This window comes from Gymnodraco acuticeps, unplaced genomic scaffold, assembly GCF_902827175.1.
Source record: "Gymnodraco acuticeps unplaced genomic scaffold, fGymAcu1.1, whole genome shotgun sequence".
Taxonomy (NCBI): Eukaryota; Metazoa; Chordata; class Actinopteri; order Perciformes; family Bathydraconidae; genus Gymnodraco; species Gymnodraco acuticeps.
The window spans coordinates 5,799,984-5,821,182 of NW_022992250.1; the positions used below are offsets into that span (position 1 = coordinate 5,799,984).

Sequence of the window (21,199 nt, forward strand, 5' to 3'; positions counted from 1 at the left end):
CCAGGTCGTCGCACGCATCTCTGCTTGTCTAGCTGACATCTCTCAGTGGATGTCTGCTCATCACCTCAAGCTCAACCTTGACAAGACTGAGCTGCTCTTCCTCCCGGGAAAAGATTGTCCCACTCTTGACCTAACAATCAACATCGGCACCTCAGTTGTTTCCCCGACTCAGACTGCAAGGAATCTGGGTGTGATCCTAGATAACAAACTGTCCTTCACTGCAAACATTGCTGCTACAACCCGCTGCTGCAGATACACGCTTTACAACATCAGGAAGATACGTGCCCAGCTGACACAGAAAGCGACGCAGGTTCTGGTCCAGGCTCTCGTCATCTCACGCCTAGACTACTGCAACTCCCTCCTGGCTGGTCTACCTGCATGTGCCATCCGACCTCTGCAGCTCATCCAGAATGCAGCGGCTCGTCTGGTCTTCAACCTACCTAAATTTTCCCACACCACGCCGCTCCTCCGCTCCCTTCACTGGCTTCCGGTAACTGCTAGAATCCACTTCAAGACACTGGTACTTGCTTACCATGCTGCGAATGGATCTGGCCCTTCGTACATCCAGGACATGGTTAAACCGTACACCCCAGCGCGTGCACTACGCTCTGCATCAGCCAAACGACTCGCTGCGCCCTCGCTGCGAGGGGGACCCAAGTTCCCATCGGCAAAAACACGTGGGTTTGCTATCCTGGCTCCAAGATGGTGGAATGAGCTCCCCATTGACATCAGGACAGCAGATAGCTTGCACATCTTCCGGCGCAGACTGAAAACTCATCTCTTTCGACTCCACTTCGAGCGATAGAACTTTTAACAAAGCACTTATATACTGATAAAGGACTGGCTTATCTAAAGCCAGTTGAGTAGCACTTGAAATGTTTTGGCTCTATGAAACCTGATGTACTTATATGATTCTGTTTTCTTCAAGGTTGTGTCTTCCTGGTCGAATGTACTTATTGTAAGTCGCTTTGGATAAAAGCGTCAGCTAAATGTAATGTAATGAAAGTCAAGAAATTGTTTAAACATGAACTATCTGCACAAAGTAACAGCTATGTCAGTAAAATAGGTTTTCTAGTTAGTTTATTGGTTACGTTTAGAGCATCAGTGTCAATTATAAGTCACACAACTTGACTCTTAATAAACTCCACACAATAAAAGAGAAGGCAAAACAACGCAAATGTTTTTCTTAAGGCAGACTAAACACTTTTAAGTATTTATACAAAACACTTCTATAGAAATGATTGAAGACACAAAATCAATCAGTTCAGATTTTATTGACATTGTATCAATCATTTTTATTATCTCTAAAAAACGAAATCATATCATTTCTAACATAAAATTATTTAGGTCTATTTTGTGATTGTACAAGGGTTTAAATACATTCACTGTTTTTTTTTTTTTACAAATCATTTGTTTTCATTTGTTACAAATTAACAAGTGTACAGAATATTAAGGAAATGCCTTGACCGTCTAATTTTCCAGGCTGAGTGTTCTGATTGTCAGGGAAGAGAACAATATGCAGGCTAAGTTACATAAAATAGCAGTTAATGAAAAAGGAAAGACCCTCAGATTGTTATTGATAGAAAGACAAACATAACCTATTGTTAACCATTAATTATACACATTTTTGCATCACTCTTCTTCTACTGTAAAACATATATTAGGGAAAAGCAGATTAGAGTAAATCTATAGCAACAGTTTGCATTTATAAAATATTGACTCCTAATGACAACAATAAGGAAAGTTGACGTAAAGGCCTAGAGGTAAAGGTCCTACTCGCACAGAAACTGCATATTATCCAGACTTTAAAGGAGGTCATGATGATATCAGGTCAACAGGCCCGTTCCTCCTAAATAGCTAGTACAGAGCTGACTTGTTCACTACTGGAAAAAGGTAAATACACATTCTACAATAGCACATATCTCAATGTCACATTGACACTTACAAAAAAAGAATAACCATGAACATTATGAACAGTTCACTATCACACAGGTAAAAGTAGTTTTGGCCCTAAAATCAGATGTGCTGAGTCAGTGTATCAGACCGGTTCTCCCGAGCAGGACGGAGGAAACCCCGACCCACCAGTGCATCACACCCCCCAGGGCGGCGCCCGCCTTGGACCGATACACCACCCTGCCGTCCAGAGGCTGCGTAGGTCTGAAGATGTCCGTCATGGGCTGTCCCGTCCAGAATCGACACTGCTGAGTTATCGCATCCAGCTGCAGTGGGTAGGAAAATAAACCTTTTTTTAGTCAAAGATAAAAATGTAAAACTGAAAGAAAATGACATGGATGTGTCTTAAAGTGAATCAATGGTTACTTTTCAAGGCACAGATACATTTATTCTGCACACGTTTAAATTACTTTTTACCTAATCAAGTCTTTTTTATTTTGAAGAGTCACAGGGATTCAATAATAGAGTATCTGTTCAAGCTTTCTCAAAAACCGACCTAACAAAGTTCATGGGCCCTTCAATTAAATGTTTAATTTACTTGAATATTTGGAGCAACTCTTCTATTGTTATAAAGTAAATAAAGTCCTACCAGTAATTCTTCATGCTGAAACTGTTTAGCTTAAGTTGTTTTCAGCGTAAACGCAATATAGGCATTAGGCTTTTCACACTTTGTATACAAGATAAGATAAAGGGTTTATGTCTCTATTAGTAACATCCAACCAAAGGTGCATTTTGCAATATATTTTCGGATGTAAATCTATTTACGAAACATTTTGTTATGTAGGAATTATTTACAATCTCAGTAACAAGAGTCTTTAAATAATTGTTTTATTTTATGTAAAAATGTTTGAAGGTTCACATATTGAGGAAATACAACCAAGATCAATTATTGGTCATCAGTGTGTTGACTCTTAGCCTTTAATCTATAGTTTCTCACCTGGCGGCTGCTGATGGGCAGCGTCCTGTGGAACAGCGTCCAGGCTACGGCCTGCTCACATCCTGGAGTAGTCATGGAGCCCACATAGCGGTAGTAACTGAACAGGTCCTTATCTGACGGGATAATATCACTGAGCCTGAAGTTTGGGATCACTGTGCTGCTGCCTGAACACACAAATAAGTGTTTTAAAGAGGGTTAGTTTGGTAAAACACTTAAAATAACAATTTATTTCAAAGGCTAAGTCCATTAATATGAAGAAAGTTCTTCACATTTGAGAAGTTCACTCATACCATTGTTTTTTACTCGGCCAAGATAAGCTATTAATGAGTCCAGATGAGGATTATCATCTGGTGATTCCTGTGAGGAAGACGCCAACATTATGACACAAGCCAAAATGGTGCTTTTATATTTATATTAAGAGTGCAGAGTAACGCAGACTAAATAATGTATTATATTACCTCAAACAGGAAGGCAAGCAGGGCTATACCTGCCATGTCATGTTCGGCCTCTGCCAGAGAGCCGTACGGTTCCTTGATGTGGACGATGTGCAGCTGAAACCCAAAACACAGCTCAATGAGTTACAGTAGTGGAGAGCATGTTATACTGTGCACTGTGTTAAACACACATTTGTCAAAATATCAGTATATTTTTGTGGGGGAAAGTATTAATAAAGGGTAGGTGCATTTTTCTCTACTCATTGACTGATACTGTAAATATGCACAGCTCATGTAAATCCTAAACAACTTGACCATGCTTTTCAGGTTCTTCGAAGTCTATTATTTCTACCAACATTGAAGACTGTTGGACCTATTAGACCCCTGTCACTTTAATATTTAAATAGCTTAACATGTAGGCTCCTCTGTGACGTACCTCCATGGGGAACTGCTCTCCATCAATGGTGTGCTCTGATCCGGGTCTCCCATTGCCTCCCCAGTGGAAGTGAAACTGGGCGGCTCGGTAGTGACCGGGCAGAGCTCCTCCAGTCAGACGGACCGACTGCGGCAGAGCAAAGTGAGCTACAGCCAAGAGAATACATTTGTTAAAATTAAATTGTGGGAGGTGTTAACAACTGGTAAATAATAGTCTGGAGGGAAAGACACCAATAAAGCAGGTTCCTAATCACCAGAGTGTCCTTTGTTTTCCACTGTGATGTTGATAGTGTTGGTGTGACCGATGAATTTGAAGGGTGGCAGGGCGCTGTTGACGTGCACTTTAGTTGAGACGATGTTGATTGGGGATTGGCGAAGTCCTCCACAGCTGGGAAACTGAGCTGCCCATCGAATAGGATCTGAAAACATGAACATTTAGGCTTCAGTGCCTGATATTTCCCCCCAAAATGCTGAGAGAACAGGTCAGCCTGGGCTGAACATATGTTCTTCTTTCACAAAGTACTTAAAAAACCCCATAATACACAATATAATTTCCCCTCCAGGTTTGATTTGATTTCTAGTACTGTTAACCCCACTGAGTATGAACACAAAGTCTGCTTAGGTAACCAAATGTTCAATTCTTTTTAGAATTTGCTAAAAACAGGAGTGACGGTTTCGTCTGGTTTATCTCTGCTTTGGATTTGTGTTTGTCACAAGGCCAGAGGTGTGTGTTCTAAAGAATTGTGTCTTGTATATTGGGCAACTTTATGGAACTGTATGCAAAAATAATGTGATCACATCATTTAAATGATGGGGCAAATGTTTGAGCTAACAGTTGCCTATACACATCCAGAAGACTTAATACAACCTTAACTATCATTTGCAGTCTGTTCTCCTAAGCCTTTTCTTTTAAAACAGCTGCTTTCTGTGGTCGAAAATAAAACTATGAATATAAGCTAAAGCTGCATAAACTGCAGAGTTGGGTGAATATTCTCTGTTGATTCATCACTACGAGCGACCCCTTTCACATCCAAGTGATTCATTGTTATTGAGTACTAAAACTATTAAAACATTCTAATTCATACAAAAAGGTTTGGATACATTTTTAACAAGAATGTGACGGATATGTTGTGTTTTTTTGACCATTTGGGGGTTTTCTCTTGAAACATGTGATAGTCTTTTCATTTCTTACCTCTGCATGTGTCATCACAGGAGTACTGGCTCTGGTAACACCACTGAGCTGCAGAGAAAGCACTGCATTGAGTTCAGACACAGACTAACTGTATAGTAAAGGCTAGTCACTTCTCTCTTGTGCCAAACAATATGGCTTTCTCTGGTTAATACATGAGGCATTATTCTTCTCATTTCCACGGCCCATTAGCCACATTGTTTTCGTTCTCAGTCAGCGATCTCACCGGCTGATCTGCTAATGTGTTTGTGCTCTCTGAGCTTTGAGAAGTCAGATCAGGTAAACACGTTCTCAGACAGACACACAGATCTGTTTTAATTCTCACATTACTAATCATGTCCTACAGAGGCTTTTTGTGTGCTCATCAGTTATCTGATAGAAGTTTATATTGACAAAACAAAACATAGCATCAGCACTGAAATTGATGATGTAAATCCATCACAGGTCACACTCAGTCAACAGCTGACGGTCAATGCGCTTTAACCAGAGGTTACATAAACACTGAAAATAATAACTAGGACTAAGGCATATTGGGTTGAAAGGGTTTAATGATTTACTGTTGCGACAATGCGCTAAACACAAACAAAAAAAGCAACCAATTTTGTGTTGAATAGTTTGAATGATATGAAAGTTTATATTTCTCTCAATTTTTTTGTTGCACTGTTAAAAACAGATGATAACCAGTTTTAGAATATGCTGTACAAACATCAATGTTTTCTCATTTGCCACTAAACAAATGTGTGACCTCTGTGAGATTCTCATTTACAACAGTGTGCACATAGAAAGGCCAGCTGCAGTACATGCCTAAAGTGAAAAATGTAAAAAAAGAACTACATTTAATTTGACGTTTTCATTGCTGAAGTTGGCATAAGGAAAACTGGATATAAATTGTTGATCAATTATAACTAAATAAATGACTGCCTTGTAATGTGTCTTTATTCCCCGCTGTAAGAAATAAGCTGATTTACTGATTGAAATTAAAACAGATACTGCAGGCCTGCATGCCAAGGCATTTACGCTTCAAAAATCACAAGTGGTGTTCATTTGTGAAGCATTAAACATGTCCATCCACCAGGTGCAGTCTCAGTGTTGTGCTGTGGTTGTGTATTGTGTTGCTGATGTGAATGTAACTCCAGTGTTTGACTCTGCGGTGGGAATGAAAGGCGCTATAGAGAACCATTTAGCTAATATAGGAACACAGATTAACCCCGCTGCTTCCCACAATGCAATTCTGTGAAAGGGGACAACAGTTCTCACCAACTGAGAACAATGCACAGGTGGAGGCTGGCTTTGCTCCGCCTGGCTCGAAATACACCAGTGCCAAATGGAGAAAAGTCAAACCCTTTTATATCACCAGCTTCTTTCTTTCCTTTTCTTTTCCTCATACATCATATTTTTCAGAGGTATTTTTCAGAAGTCACAAGTAACTAAGTCTTTGCACTTTAGTTTCAAGTCCTTATAGTTGACTTATTTTATGTCCAAAACAAGTCATAATTAGGTATTTTAAACTGAATGTTTGAAACCGATATATATATATATATATATATATATATATATATATACTAGAAAAGACTCAGTTGTGTTAAGGTCTAAGTCAAAGTGCAAGTTGTTTTTTAATTTTCTCAAATAACCTAAATTGTGTTTTCAGTCTATTTTAGGACCAAGCCATGTGACTCGAGTCCTCACTTAATATATTCTCTAATAAAACTGCATTCTAGATAAACACATACAATAAATAAATCGTTTCTTACTATTTTTTAAGCCTTTTAAGTAACACAATCTAAGTTTTCAAAGAATAAATAACACAGTCATCATCTTACAAATGAAGAGTTGAACTCCTAAGAACTAGAAACTTTTGGTGGCTAATGTTGGCTCATTTTACTAACTGCTATCGAAGAAAATACATTGTCTCACTTTTAAAATAAATCCATGCTTTCTTAAAACATCTTAAAAGTGGATTTTTTTCTTCGCTTATGCTGTTGTCAATTTAATGTTTTTGACTGCTTGGAAAAAAACAAGACATTCTGATCTTTATAGATGGAGGGTTATTTGATGAATTGAGAAACAAATCAAGTATATTGTTCATGACAATAATCTCATCACTTGTTGAACGTGTCTCTCATTTGTGGCCGGTTCAAGCAAAACATATGTATTTTTCCTTTTTGCATTTGAACTGTCATAAAGAGATACAATGAACCACTGGTTGACATGGAACAAACTAATATTTGAAGGAAATCAGTTAAAAATATGAATTTCTTCGCATCACAGAATTTTTTTTCCCTGCTTTTTAGAATGATCTCTTACCTGTGATTGAAAATCACTGCTTTGATTACGTAAGTTATTTTGCTGATTTTCATGTCAGAGCATTCTAAGTGTATGTGTGTGTGTGTGTTTGCATCCTACCTGTGCACTGAGAGAAGAGAGAAAGTAGAGTCAGGAGGTAGACAGAAAAATCCATGATCAGCACAGAGACCTGAGAAGATCTTAACAGACTAATTTCAACTGCTTTCACATACCGACAATGAGCTGCACTTGAGGGAGGGAGGGAGATTTAATGAAAAAAGGTGTGTGTGTGTGTGTGAGGAAAGAGAGGGAAAAAATGTCTCTCTGAGAAAGTTGTCAGGTGTGAGAACGAGGAAAGAGAGGCCCCTCTGTGGCCAAAGCAGACACGTTATTTCCAGATAGCTTCTTGCTTGTTAAACTGAAATTTAAGATTAGACCTTCCGAACATTTTGTCTACAAGACATATGTATAAAAAGTTATATAAAGTATTTTCTGGTTCCAGAGAGGTACCATTAAGTCTCTTGAGTTGTCACTGAAAGGCAAATCTGGTTCAAAGAAAAATGTGACTGTGTGGCGCAGAGAGACTAACTGATTACTCCTGCTCCTCATCTTTGCTTTGGATTGGTTGGGAGGGATATTTAATATCTCGGTATAGTGCATGCTTAAACAAAGTCAACGTTAGTTTATTCAGCAACACCTGGTTTCCTACAAATCAACCCTTACTTTCCTGATGTGATAAAGGCCTTTTCTTCTGATTACCAGGCTAATATATTGCATGCTAGCTCAAATGGCTTTAAATACAATATTATAATGGTACATTATGAAAATAAAGTCATGTCACAAACGGTTACATGTAGAAATATATTTATTTGATTATTCATCCAATATAAAGATACATGCAATTATTCAATTAAGTATTTAACAGAAACAGAAACAGAAACATTCAGAACATCAAGTTGTTTAAAATGTAACAAACAATTTACACATTTACATTTGTTACAGGTATATGGTGTTTTTAGAAAAAAGACATCCTTCATATAATTGTGTTAGATTATTTCAGGTGTTAGTCAACTACAGCAAGTCTGGACAAATGTTCTGCATCTCTGCTGTCACTGTGAGGAAAACAAACCTTCACTGGACAGAAGTACCTTCAGGCTGAATGCTTAGTTAATGGATCATCTATCATTGAAATGGAGTGGACACAACGTGAACTGTAGGTAACTCCTACACGTTAAAAACAGCTTCATTATTCAGCAATATCGACTTACTTAATTTTCTCGGCCCTTAAGTAAAACATTCTTTGTTTTGATTCTGCCTGTGTGTATAACTGTAATTGTTCACATTTAAAAGCATTCATTAGCCAAATCACAGCATTTCTATTTTACATTTAAAAGCATTCATTAGTTGAATCACAGCATTATATTGTACGTTCAAAAGTTAAAATGATTTTAGTGTGCATTCATGGAAATAAATAATTACCTTCATTAAAATAAGATGCTTGCTGCAGTGAGCTACGTGACACTGGATAACACAACACCCTGAACCTGAGACAGCAGTCCTGTGAGACGCTGATCTGATTGGTTCAGAGTCTCCTTGATGAAATGGTTTGAAATGCACGTTGCTCTTCTCTTTAAAAGGAACACTTGTTGTCTGGAAAGGAATGGGAGGTCTTCAAAGGAGATAATGCTGTTGGAAAAGGAAGAACATTCTTTATAATACATGTATTAACACTGCTTCAATCAAGTTGAGATGTTTTCCAACTATACAGGGCATTTCAAGTTTAGTTCAAAACACTTGTGAAAAATGTACAGAAGTTGTGTAATTGTATAAAAAGGTAATAACTGCATTCCACCTTAAAATATATTTTCATGCATATATCCATTCAACACATACAACACGGGAACAAAATAATTCTGCATTAATAGACTGCTGTAACACAGTTTTTGTTTATTTACACAACTATATCCTACGTTATGTAATCAGTGACATCAGTGTTTGGAGGGCTGTAAAGTCCATGTTTTATTGATTTATAAATTAAACTTCAAGGTCTTGGCATAAGCGACAGAAACAGAATATAGTAAGTACATGATAAACACAATTTCCCAGTTCTTTTGAACTTTTGAACACTTACAGTTCATGCTTATCTCTCAATGTGGTCGATGTTTCTTCCTCCACTTCTGCTTCCGCATGACACACAATTAAAAAACGTTTTTGTCTGTGCAGCACTTCATTGTTTCTCTCTTCCTGTGTGACTCACCTGCAGCACCACAGCAGCCACCACAGCCATCACGGCCAGGAGCGCCATCCGTCCAACCCAGCCCAGGTCCACGCTGTTCAGGATGAAGAAGCGGGCCCAGCCCAGTTTCTTGGGTGTGTGGGGGGGGTAGCGCATGCTGTTCACACCCTCCATCTTCAGCTTTTTGATGAGACAGCTGCGCAGGTGGCTCAGCTGGTCGAAGCTGTACTTCCCGTGGTAGCAGCCCATACCGCTGTTTCCTGAAAACATGAAAACAGAGGGAGAATGTTATTATTTTGAGTGTAAGCTGCAGAAATATGACTGCTTCAAGAGCCACATAATATAATAAATCCTAAGAACAGATAAGAAGTTAATAAAGACACGAGGAAAAGAGTTTGCTCCAAACATCGAGCACCTTCCCTAACCTTTCCTTCCAAATAGAAGTACACCTTAAACATAAATATAGTTTTTATCTTGGAAGATTGTTAGAAATATTATATAAAGTGGTTATGGCACACTGGAGAAATAACTTTGCTCAGGGTTCTTACACCTTTTCCAAAGTCAAATTCAAGCACTTTTCAAGCATTTTCAAGGTGCATTTTCCAGCTTTTCAAGCATCTTACAGCTGTTGTAAATTACATATTTATATACACATACTCAAATGATTATTTCCCTACCTCACATTAAATCAGATGTTCTTTATGCTATAAACAACCAAATGTGTGTTTCGTGATAGCCTTCTACACGAGGATGACAAATTAAAGAAAAGAAAACTAAGTTTAATATTTCAAAATGAGTGACCCATCTGTATGTTCCATATAACCTGTCTGAGCCGATATAAAACAATCAGCCAAATAACTTTTCAATACATTATTGATTACTATTTTTGAGGTACTTTTAGGTTGGCAGTAAACACAAGTCAGAGGTACATGGTGTACTTCTACTCCACTACAGTTCAGAGGTACATGGTGTACTTCTACTCCACTACAGTTCAGAGGTACATGGTGTACTTCTACTCCACTACAGTTCAGAGGTACATGGTGTACTTCTACTCCTCTACAGTTCAGAGGTACATGGTGTACTTTTACTCCACTACATGTATTTAATACCTTTAGTTACTTTACAGACCTGGATGAATGATGTGAAATATAATCAAGTGTTAAATCAGACTTTAGTTCCACCTGGAGTAAATCCACCAGCTACCCTGCAGTATACAAAGTCATTCAAACTAGCTGCACCTTTACCAGCTTTGAGAACACTTTCATGATCAATCATTATAAAACATATAATATATATTATTCTGAAATGGACCACTCTGCACAACGACTACTTTTACTGTCGCTACTTTCACTATATTTGGATGAGAATACTTTTCTACTTTCACTTGAGGAATATTTTGAATGCAGGACTTTTACTGTGACAGAGTATTCCTACACTCTGAGTACTTCTACTTTTGCTAAGTACAAGATCTGAGTACTTATAATTTCACTACAAGATCTGAGTACTTATACTTTTACTCAAGTACAATACCTGAGTACTTATTCCACCTCTGGTAGCATATTAGTCTGAATTGTAGCCACAAAATCAAGCAGAGCTGCATAAAAATAGACACACAATGGTAACAAGTGGAAAATAATATTTACAAATGTGTACAATGATTTGTAGGTAATGCTACTCAAGACACCTGACTTATACATCTTCAAAGGAAGACTGTGTTCATTCTACAATTACATGGGATTAAAGCAACATGTAGTTTTACTTGTATAATACTTCAATTTTATATAAAAGACAGTTTGTTTTCATCTGTTTTCAAATAAACAAAGTCTTGGCTTTCAGAATATTAAACTTGTTTCGGCAAATTCAGATGATAAATACAACTTTGAAGCTTCGGCATAATTACAAGCGGAGAACGGAGTAACTTAACGTCACAGCAGGCATAACAACAGCTGGTGTTTCTTGTGAGTGTTTTCCTGGGAAACAAACGCAAAAATACACAAACACACTCGCGAGCTTCCCCCAGACCAGTAATACAAACGAAGATGTGTCTTCGGGTCAATGTGACTGATTTCGATAGATCAAGTCACATTTGGTTTAGGCACGAAACATACTACCAGTAGAAATACATTGCTTTCAAAATCGCTCTGTGTCGAATCAATAGATTATATTTCGTGACTATAACACGAAATGCCGTGAGTGCTTCATCCTCTGAACACCACACGATGGCGACTGTAACGCACATAACATAGGTACGCTCATCTGAAATGATTGTCCCCTGCAATTATTATTATCCCTCAATCGAGTTCGCTATTCAGCTAGCTAACGTTAGCTTAAACAAACATAACATGCAACGTTAGCCTAATCTAAAATGCTCTACTACGGCGTACCTTTCATGTGGCTCGTCAGCGCAGACTCTCGCATCGTTATTTTTGCAAACTTTGCAGGAGGCTACTCGTGGGCTTGACCCTCGTCTTAGCCATGGTTTGTATTTGTCTTCTGCTAGCCAACGCTCGTTGAAACTGCAACCTCCTGGCACACAGTCATCTATCACACGTAACACAAACACTTGCAGGTCGCCCGCATAGCGCGGGAAGGCCGCAGCGGAGCTGTTTTATGTAAAAGCAAAGCAATTATTTTCTTTTAATCTAAAAAGCGAACTATTCAGACAGCAATTTAATGTAAAAGTAAAGCATTTACATTTGCAAGCACTTTATCTCAATTTCAAGCACCATTCCCAAAATTCAAGCACTTTCCCAACCTTGAAAACACCACGTCAAATTTCAAGCATTTTCAAGCATTTTCAAGGATTTCAAGCACCCGTACGAACCCTGTTTGCTTCAACATTGATCAAGTGGTCTTTTGTGCTTGTCAAAAGTAAGTAAAAATAAGAATCAAGTCATATTTGTAGTTAAATAGTTTTTAACATTCTACAATCAGAGAATGGGTGATGACCGGTAACTACATATTTCTATTTGGGTTTCCAATAACTCACAAAAATGCATGACGATTAGAAAGGTACAAAATAAGCAATAGGCCTTTGGTATGATCATTCCCAAACTAGTGAAAACTAGAGCGATGGTAGATTGTTTAACTTGCAGTGATCTCATTTCTCCTCTTTTAGATAAAAACAAAGGAGCATTTGTGTTCTCTGTAGGTCTCTACCACATGTTTCTTCTGTTCAACAAACTACAATGAATAACAATGATAAATACCGAACTGAACTCATCTTGTAATACTTCTGCATCAAAATGTGCAGACTAACTCAAAGGCACCACCTGGTGACAGAAGCCAACAGCACACTCACAAACATCAATTTGCATGAGGATACACTCATGAAAAGAAACAAGGACGCAATCACAAATTCACCTCTATATATAATATCGAAAATGGATTCCCTTATAAATGATATCAAACAGTGAGACAAAAAAAACACAGCAACCTTCAAAGTATCAATTAATCCCTCGTAAACAGACTTTGCCACCATCAAATACACACTCAGAGCTATAATACATTATCGTGAGGAAATGCAAGAAAGCATGAAACAACACAGTTGACTCAATGTACATCTAGACGCCTGCTTATTGTTCAAAAGGCATATTTGTCCAAATAAGGTTCCCTCACTTTAAGCAATAAGCATATTTACAAAATGTGCAATTATTTGCATCGCTGCAGAAGCTGGGTTTAAAAAAAAAATCATCCTTGTTTTGGTACCATTTCTACATTCCTATGTGTACTCACCGACTCCTCCAAAAGGCAGAGCGGCTACAGAAAAGTGTACGAGACAGTCGTTGGCCAGAAACCCTCCGCTGGATGTCTCGTCTGTCATTCTGTTTATCACCTTTAGAAAAAAGATGTTACACGTGTGAGTCTGAATCTACCTGTAGGTTCTGTGAAGTACTCTGCTGGGCATCTGCATGTGTGCAATGATTAATGTTAGATACCTTGTTATCTGATGAGAAGCAGTAGAGGGCCAGCGGTTTCTCTCCCTTGTTGATGAACTTGATTGCTTCATCCAAGCCGCTGACCGACAATATGGGAAGCAGAGGTCCGAAAATCTCCTCCTGCATCACCTTCGCCTCTGGCTTCACGTCCCGCAGAACTGTGGGGGCTAAACACAGCGCAGAAACAATATTCATCCAATGCCGGCTTGATTTGTGATTTGATTGATTTCATGTGAAGAGTGGTTGCAGAAAGAAGGATTACCTATATAGCAGTCAGACTCCTCGTTGTCTCCTCCTGCAGCGACAGTGCTGCCTTCCAACATGTTCATGATCCTCTTGAAGTGGCGCTGGTTGATGATGCGTCCGTAGTCGGGACATGTCTTTGGGTTGTCTGTGTAGAACTCCTGCCAAAAGAAACAATATTATTACTACACAAATATCATTGTATAATCAAGGCAAAGAAAGGCTATCTACATCTCCCCCGCCTCCAAGAGGTTCTCTTTTAATATTCTATTATGGTGTTATCCATAACTACATGACTTTCTGATACTACAAGTTACAGTTCTTAGTCATTTTGTGGCCTTTGATAAATAATATTTCGGACAGATTCACCTATTTTTGAAGTCAAATCAAAGTTGACTAATATAGCCCAATAACACATAAATAGCGCTAAAAGATCATTCAAATGACAAGAAAATAATAAAAGACAATATAGAATGTAAAATAAAATTACAAGTCAATATACATTTAATAAAAATAGCTTTCACCACATGCAGTTTTTTTTTTTAAAGGAAAGTCTTCATCACACTTCTAAAAGTTTGGACACTGTCTGCTTTCCTGATAAAAACAGGAAGCTGATTCCAAAGAAAGGGAGCTACTAAAGATACAATTATAATGTTTTCGTATTGTGTTTAAGGTCTTATGTACCTTTATGGCCTTCTTGACCTCCTCGATGACCCGGTCCTGGATGCTGGGCTCACACAGGATGTAGTCTGGTGCGATGCAGGTCTGACCACAGTTAGTGTACTTTCCCCAGGCAACACGCCTATAGAGTAGGGGACGAGGTAAGAGGAGGGTCTCAGGAAGAAACAGCTACAGTATAAGACTGGATGAAAACAATGTTAAGTATAAAGCGAATAACAAAAATAACCATATTGAATCATCGTTCTGACCTGCAGGCTATGGTTAAGTCACAGTTCTTGTCGATGTAGCACGGGCTCTTTCCTCCCAGCTCCAGGGTGACAGGCGTCAGGTTTTTGGCAGCAGCCTCCATGATCAGTTTGCCCACCACGCTGTTTCCGGTGTAGAAGATGTGATCAAACCTCTGACGCAGCAGCTCCTGGGTCTCTGGCACTCCTCCAGTCACTACGGGGTAAAGCTCCTGACAAGCAGGACAAAAAACACATTCAGACGTCACGAAGCAGCATGTTGTTTTCAAAGCAAAAAGATAAATGTCTTGTTGTGATAGGTTTTTGTTTTTTTGTCTTAGCTGTGTTAGCCTGTGTTGCTGTCTGTGTAGATATTTTTGCAGAAATAATACACTTGAAAAGACAAGCAAAACCTTTTACTTTACATGTTTTAAGCCTTTGTATGCATGGTTGCAAGTGTGCAAACAGTGTTTGTCTGATAACCTGTTTGCCGTCAGCAGTAAAAAGGCTAGTAATGTGGACAAGACGTACAAACCGAAATATGTATATATTTTTGTATCATATTTTTTCCCTATAGAGAACCGCAGTGACGCGTCCTAAAACCCGGAAGTAAGTTAGCATTTTTACCACGTCCGGTTCCTTCGATAAAAAGCAATGCAATTTCTCCATAGGATTAAATACATCAGCAGTGACCCCGCTGGTGATTTTTGAAGAGTTTACGTGTCTGAAAAACGATGGTTGTTAACAAGTGGCTGAATAGGACTACAGAAGTTGTCCAGGCCGTTTTACGTCATTACACCGAACACGTAAAACACTCCCGCTAAGTTTGTTTGCCTTGTTCTGCTTGAAAGCAAGTACCTGCAAACTGTACAAACAAACACTTCAACTTGTACCATTTACAATCTGTATGTTTGAATATGGATCTTAAGTTGGCGTGACGTTGAAGCAGCGACCCTGCTGTAGTTCCTTTATAGCATAACGTTAGCATTTTGCTTCTTGCGACTAGATTTATGCTTCGAAAATTATAAAAGTAGGATAGACATGTGGATATTATCCGGCTGAACAAAACGTGATCCGTCTCTTAAATGTGTGTCAACCACAGACCTTATTTCGAGCGATTTTCCAAAATCCTATGGAGAAATTGCATTGCGTTTTTGACGAAGGAACCGGAAGGAGTTTACATCCGGGCTTTAGGACGCGTCACTGCGGTTCAGTTTTCTGTTCTGTGTAAATATGTTTACATTTGAAGAATAACAGTGTTTGGTTTCACTTTTATGAATGGGTGGATAACTGAAATGTGTATGTTAATGTGCTCCATCCTTACTTTGTCGATGTAGAGTGGCAGCAGGTCCTCCATGACCTTTGCAGTGTGAACACACACCTCGGAGGGCTTGATCACAGCTGCATTACCTGGAGAGGTAACAAAAGCATACTATATCACAAAATAGAAGAACATAGTCTTTCATCTTAAAATATTATTTATTATTTATTTCAGCAGAAATTCCCCATTGCTCCCCATAATCTTGTTTATTTGTAATGTATATGTAATATCATTTCAACCTGCTGTACCTTGAGTTATTTTGGCCACTTGGAAGCAGCAGAACAAGTTGTGAACACTAAAATCATCAGCTGTGAGGTCAAAATGCAAACGTTTTGCTATGGTTTAGGTGTTTTGCTTTCTCCTCCTCCCCTCTGTCTTCTCTCTCTCTCCTGTGCAGTGTGGTGATCGTTAGAAGGCTCAGCTGGTTCACAATGAGGAGCACCTGTACTCATCTAATCAACTCCTCCATAAAACCCTGGTCATGTTCACACTCCAGTGCCAGATAATTCCGTCTCACTCGGTAGAGCTGAACGTCGTAGTATCCTAGCTTAGTGTGATTTTCTCTTGCTGTTTTTGTTGAAGAGTAACCTTATTTTTTCCTCTGTTTTTCCAGTGTCTGCTCGAGCCAGCCTGAGTCCTGCCGCCGCCACCGGCGTGAACTAGATCCACCTTCATTTTGTGGATTGTTTTTTAGTTGCTCCTTTTTTCCTTTATTAAACTTTGTTAAAAGACTGAATCCATCTGGTCTCCGCCATTCTAGGTCCTGAACTTTTGACCCAGACCTAACACTTATTTTTACATAACCATCGGCAAAGAGGCAACAGAATAATTTGAGTCAATATTTGACTTTTCTTCTGGTGTGTACCAAATTCCAAGGAAAGAGCCTATTTTTCAAATGCTTAATCTAAATCATTGTGTCAGCAGCTGATGTTAACAACTGCCTTGGACCATGACATTTAGCCTGATTATCTGTATTATGCGTTTGCCAATAAATCAGTAGAGAAGACTTGGAACTTGCTAGAAAGATATGATTGTAGAGTGGTATCCGATAATGCTGGAGCAAAGGATAAAGTCCATGCTGTGCAAACACGTCCTCTATGGGGAGCAGGCTGACAGCGCTCAGTTCATTTAAGTCCTGCAGCAGCAATGTTTGTGTCTAAACACACTTTGTTCAAATGAAACACAAATGAGCTGTCTACACACGAAAGCTCTTGTAACACGTATATGTAAAACTATCACTTGGGACACGTTACAAACAAAAGATTCAACAGCAAATACTGCAGTGTCATGCTAAGCAACCACAGACAAACTCTCCACACTGAGCTTTGCATTACAAAAAGGAGAGAGTCAAGACACTCAGGACGTTTAGCTTCTGAATTAGAAATACATTATTCATGGGCTCACTGATTATTTTATAGCAGAGTGATTCAACCTTGTCCTTTGAGCCATCACTGATAGGAACTAGGCACAAAGTTGAGATATGTAGTAACCATTAACAACATGTTCTGCAGCAGTGTGTGTTAAATATGCCTTAGTGTAGAAACATTTTATTCTGATCCTACTGCTAATCCTTTAAATCTTTTGTCTGCGGAAGAAAGAGGCTTGAACCGGATTGAGGATCAATAATGTTAGGAAACGACTGGATTAACCATGAACTGAAATGGTAATGATCACAAGACAAAGAAACTCAACAAGACTGAAACAAATAAAAGAAGAAAATATGAGAACTGAAAGCACACTGCCTCCAAAAATGAGTCTTAGTGGTTTCGGCATGTTTGTTAATTTGTTTAACAGACTGTTACATACACTCGGAAATGCCTTTACATATTGTGACCCCTTGTGCAATTTTGTGGATTAATCTGGCTTCACTGTTTCAAAATGTAACACATGTTGTCTGAGATAATAACACACACACACACACACACACACACACACACACACACACACAACACACACACACACACACACACACACACACACACACACACACACACACACACACACACACACACACACACACAGTACCAGCGGCGATGGCTCCTATGAGCGGCTGGATGGTGACGGCCCAGGGATAGTTCCAAGCTCCGATGATGAGCACCACGCCCAGCGGCTCTGGTTTGATGTAGACGGTGTCCGAGATGGTCAGCAGGTTCTTCTTAACGGGCCGAGGGGCCGCCCACTCCTTCAGATGGTTGATGGCCAAGTTGAGCTCCCCCTCCAGGCCCAGAGTCTCGTACAGCTGGGTCCCCACTTCGCTCTGGGGAGGAAGACAATAACGTTGAGGTTCCTCATAGCTGATGTTGTATTTTCTCATGTCTCTTTGTCACTCACTGTAGTCAATGTATAGCCTGTTTGCAAATCAAAGTGTGTTTTAAAATCATATCCAATTTAGTAGCTTGCTTTGTGGAAATCTCAAAGAGATAGTGTGGCTCTCTTGAAGTGTAGGGTGTTTGAAGTTTTAAAGGGTTACTTCAGATTAAACTCATGCAATAACCAAAACAGACTAAACAGACAACTTGAACTAATATTGTTTTTCTAGGTGTCTAAAATGAGTTTTTGCTGCTGCCCTTACACCCAGCAGTATTTTCTTTTTCCGACTAGCCTAACTCTTAGGGAAACAAATATAAACGATCCTTTTAAGATGTTTTACATTCTACCTTATGCTTCAATATTACTTGCATCTTTAACTTGTTTGAGAACCATCGCATCTTAAATGTTAACATCAATCAATAGTTCACATGGTTCACATTATTTTTTAATTTTTTTAAACAATGTCAAACATTAAGCTTTGCGAACTGTGTAAAAACAGGGACAGCAATGGAAAGAAGTCCAGGATTGTGTCTTTCTCTCTCTCTCTCTTTTGAAGATTGAACCACGAAAACATGTTATTAAAACAGTGCATAGCAGCAAAAGGACTAAGAGCTAATGGTATCATGGTGTTTTTTTCTTATACTCCAACTCTCAAGACGATTGGAGACCAGGTATGGATTATTTTGCAACGATAAAATGTGCCTGTCACTACTCACCTTATTGAGATCTTTCTTGACTGCAGCTGCAATCACACTCTGTTTCTCAGTGAATAACCTCTGCAGGTTCTTCAGCTGGCGGATGCGGTGCTCTACAGATTTGGACCTTCCTGTTTCAAAGGCTTTTCTGGCACGAGCCACCGCCTGCTGCTCTCGGGACATCCTACAGAAAACATATTAAAAAAGGTTTAGTCTGCTCTTCTTACTGTATCCCTGAAAGGTATACAATGCCTAGTTATCTTTATGTATTTATTTGCAGTAGAAATCATGGTTAAGGACAAAACACACTTGCAATTATATCATATTATTGGCTACAGGCTACATAATGCAGTTTTTTGTTTACTTGCAAATAATTAAACTAGTGTAGTATACAAAAAATACTAATATTGTTGTATTAAGGATCTGATCGAGCCAGATCAAGATGCCAGTGAAAAGCAAACTGTGAGCTGAAATGTTAAATCGTTTAACAGGAAAATACGTGGAAACTATTTTTGGCATTCAGTTCAACATCACAGTACTTTTAAAGGAGTACTAATGAGTTGAATGTACAGTATACGAAATGAAAATAAATTCTATTTTTTTTTTTCTTAAGATGTATTTCTTCACTTCTTCCACTACTGAATAAGAATGTTGTTTAATGTTGGCAGTTAAACCACTGGATGTTGTATTTTAAAGGAACCAGAACAAAAAGCAATCCATAATCTCTCTTTGTACTAATGCAGTTTAAATGACCCTCCCACCATTTGGTATACTACTGCTGCTGTCGATGCTGCTCTTTTTTGTAATAGCAAATTGAGAATGTGTTATAATAGGATTGTAACAAGAAACCTGCGTAAGAAATTATAAACTAAATCACTGGGTCAAAGTTGAAGTGAAGTAATGAGAATCAACAGTAACACATAATCACTTTGAAACAATACAGCCTTAATATCCGGTCCAGATAGCGGAGCCTTATAACCCTGTAAATGAACTTGAACTACTCTACAGTTGGTATGCCATATCTACGTTTATTTATTGGTTTTCTAATATTTTAAAGCTCGTTTGCTCTTTATAAATTAAAATATGTTTAGACTGTTCGTTTCGCTAACTTCCCACAGTCCCTCTGGTCGTTGACTGTAGCGGTTTGACATACTTTAGTAAACAATAACAAGAAAACGTGGCACATTTAGTTTTGTTTGTATTCCTACCTGATTAATTTGAGTAGCGGTTAATGTCTTAAGATCCCTCTTCGTCTTGATGGTGGAATAACAGTGGCTCAACAATGACAGAGGCAGAGCAACGATGTTCTCCTTCCCCGTTAGGTCACACCCCCTCAGTGTTACCACACTGACGCTCCGGTTAGCTTTAGCCACTTAGCATCATGCTCCATGGAAAGCTGTTCTCTCTAGGTTGACCCCCAACAGAGAGAGGTGGGAGAAGTACTCAGACCTCTTTTTATCTTGTATTTAAGTAGAAGTAGAACTACCAAAGTGTAGGGATACAGTTGTATAAGGAAACGTCAAGTATTCAATATGTTACTAATGTCAAAGTACAAAAGTATTGGCATCTAAATAAACTCAAAGTACCAAAAGTAGGCTAAAAGTACTCATTATGCAGATGCCCCATTTCAGAAATATATGATATTACATGTTACTTGTTAGACGCTTTTTTCCAAAGCAGGGATCCCCAGTAATTTGGGGTGAAGTGTCTTGCCCAGGGACACAACGACATGCTGACTGCAGTGGGTTTGAACCTGCTCCCCTGATCCACTGCGTTTTGATTATAATTATTGAAGCATTAATGTGTTTATCACAGCTCCAGATGTGACTAAAGTGTTACTTAAGTGATGGTTACATTTCATATCATTAATCTAAAGGTAGGCTATGCAATAAATGTAGTGGAGTAAAAGTACAATATTTACCTCTGAATTGCAGTGGAGTAGTATTAAAAAGTAGCATACATTGGAAATACTCAAGTAAAGCACAAGTACATCAACATTGTGCATAAGTACTTGAGTCTTTACTTAACACAACTGGCAATACTATATCGTATACTCAACCCTTTCATGCATGAATTATGAAAACCTCAGTCAGGATTTTTTTTACCAAGTGTTTTTATTAAAAAAACAAGATTTTAACTTTATTTTTATCTAGTTTTTTCAAATTTAGAATTTTTTTTTTATATGTCCACTCAGGTGGACAGTAGGCATATGAGAAACAATTATAAATAAAGATGTGCAAACTTAAAATTACATTATAATAACTTAACTATATTGATGTATGGCCCAAAAGGATATTGCAAATTAAGTATTTTCAAGAAC

The 21,199-nt window shown here is 38.5% G+C and overlaps 2 protein-coding genes across 3 annotated transcripts; both read right to left on the reverse strand.

Moving 5' to 3' along the window:
- Positions 1-1,353: 1,353 nt before the first annotated feature.
- On the reverse strand, positions 1,354-7,840 carry ca4c (carbonic anhydrase IV c). Its single transcript, XM_034206690.1, has 8 exons — positions 7,821-7,840; positions 4,952-5,013; positions 4,014-4,178; positions 3,761-3,906; positions 3,349-3,441; positions 3,181-3,247; positions 2,891-3,054; positions 1,354-2,219 (listed from the first exon to the last, which is right to left on the reverse strand). The coding sequence occupies exons 1-8, from the start codon at positions 7,838-7,840 to the stop codon at positions 2,031-2,033; spliced, it is 906 nt and encodes a 301-aa protein (XP_034062581.1). The 3' UTR covers positions 1,354-2,030.
- Positions 7,841-8,082: 242 nt separating this feature from the next.
- Positions 8,083-20,204, reverse strand: aldh3a2b (aldehyde dehydrogenase 3 family, member A2b). Of its 2 annotated transcripts, none has more exons than XM_034206832.1 (11): positions 20,088-20,204; positions 18,901-19,063; positions 17,900-18,131; positions 15,878-15,963; positions 14,578-14,786; positions 14,333-14,450; positions 13,668-13,809; positions 13,406-13,572; positions 13,203-13,302; positions 9,489-9,727; positions 8,083-8,917 (listed from the first exon to the last, which is right to left on the reverse strand). In XM_034206832.1, the coding sequence occupies exons 2-11, from the start codon at positions 19,060-19,062 to the stop codon at positions 8,903-8,905; spliced, it is 1,470 nt and encodes a 489-aa protein (XP_034062723.1). In that variant the 5' UTR covers position 19,063; positions 20,088-20,204; the 3' UTR covers positions 8,083-8,902. The 2 variants fall into 2 exon arrangements, with proteins under 2 accessions (XP_034062723.1, XP_034062724.1); XM_034206833.1 differs by having other exon boundaries at positions 18,901-19,066; positions 20,088-20,196.
- Between the last annotated feature and the right edge of the window lie 995 nt (positions 20,205-21,199).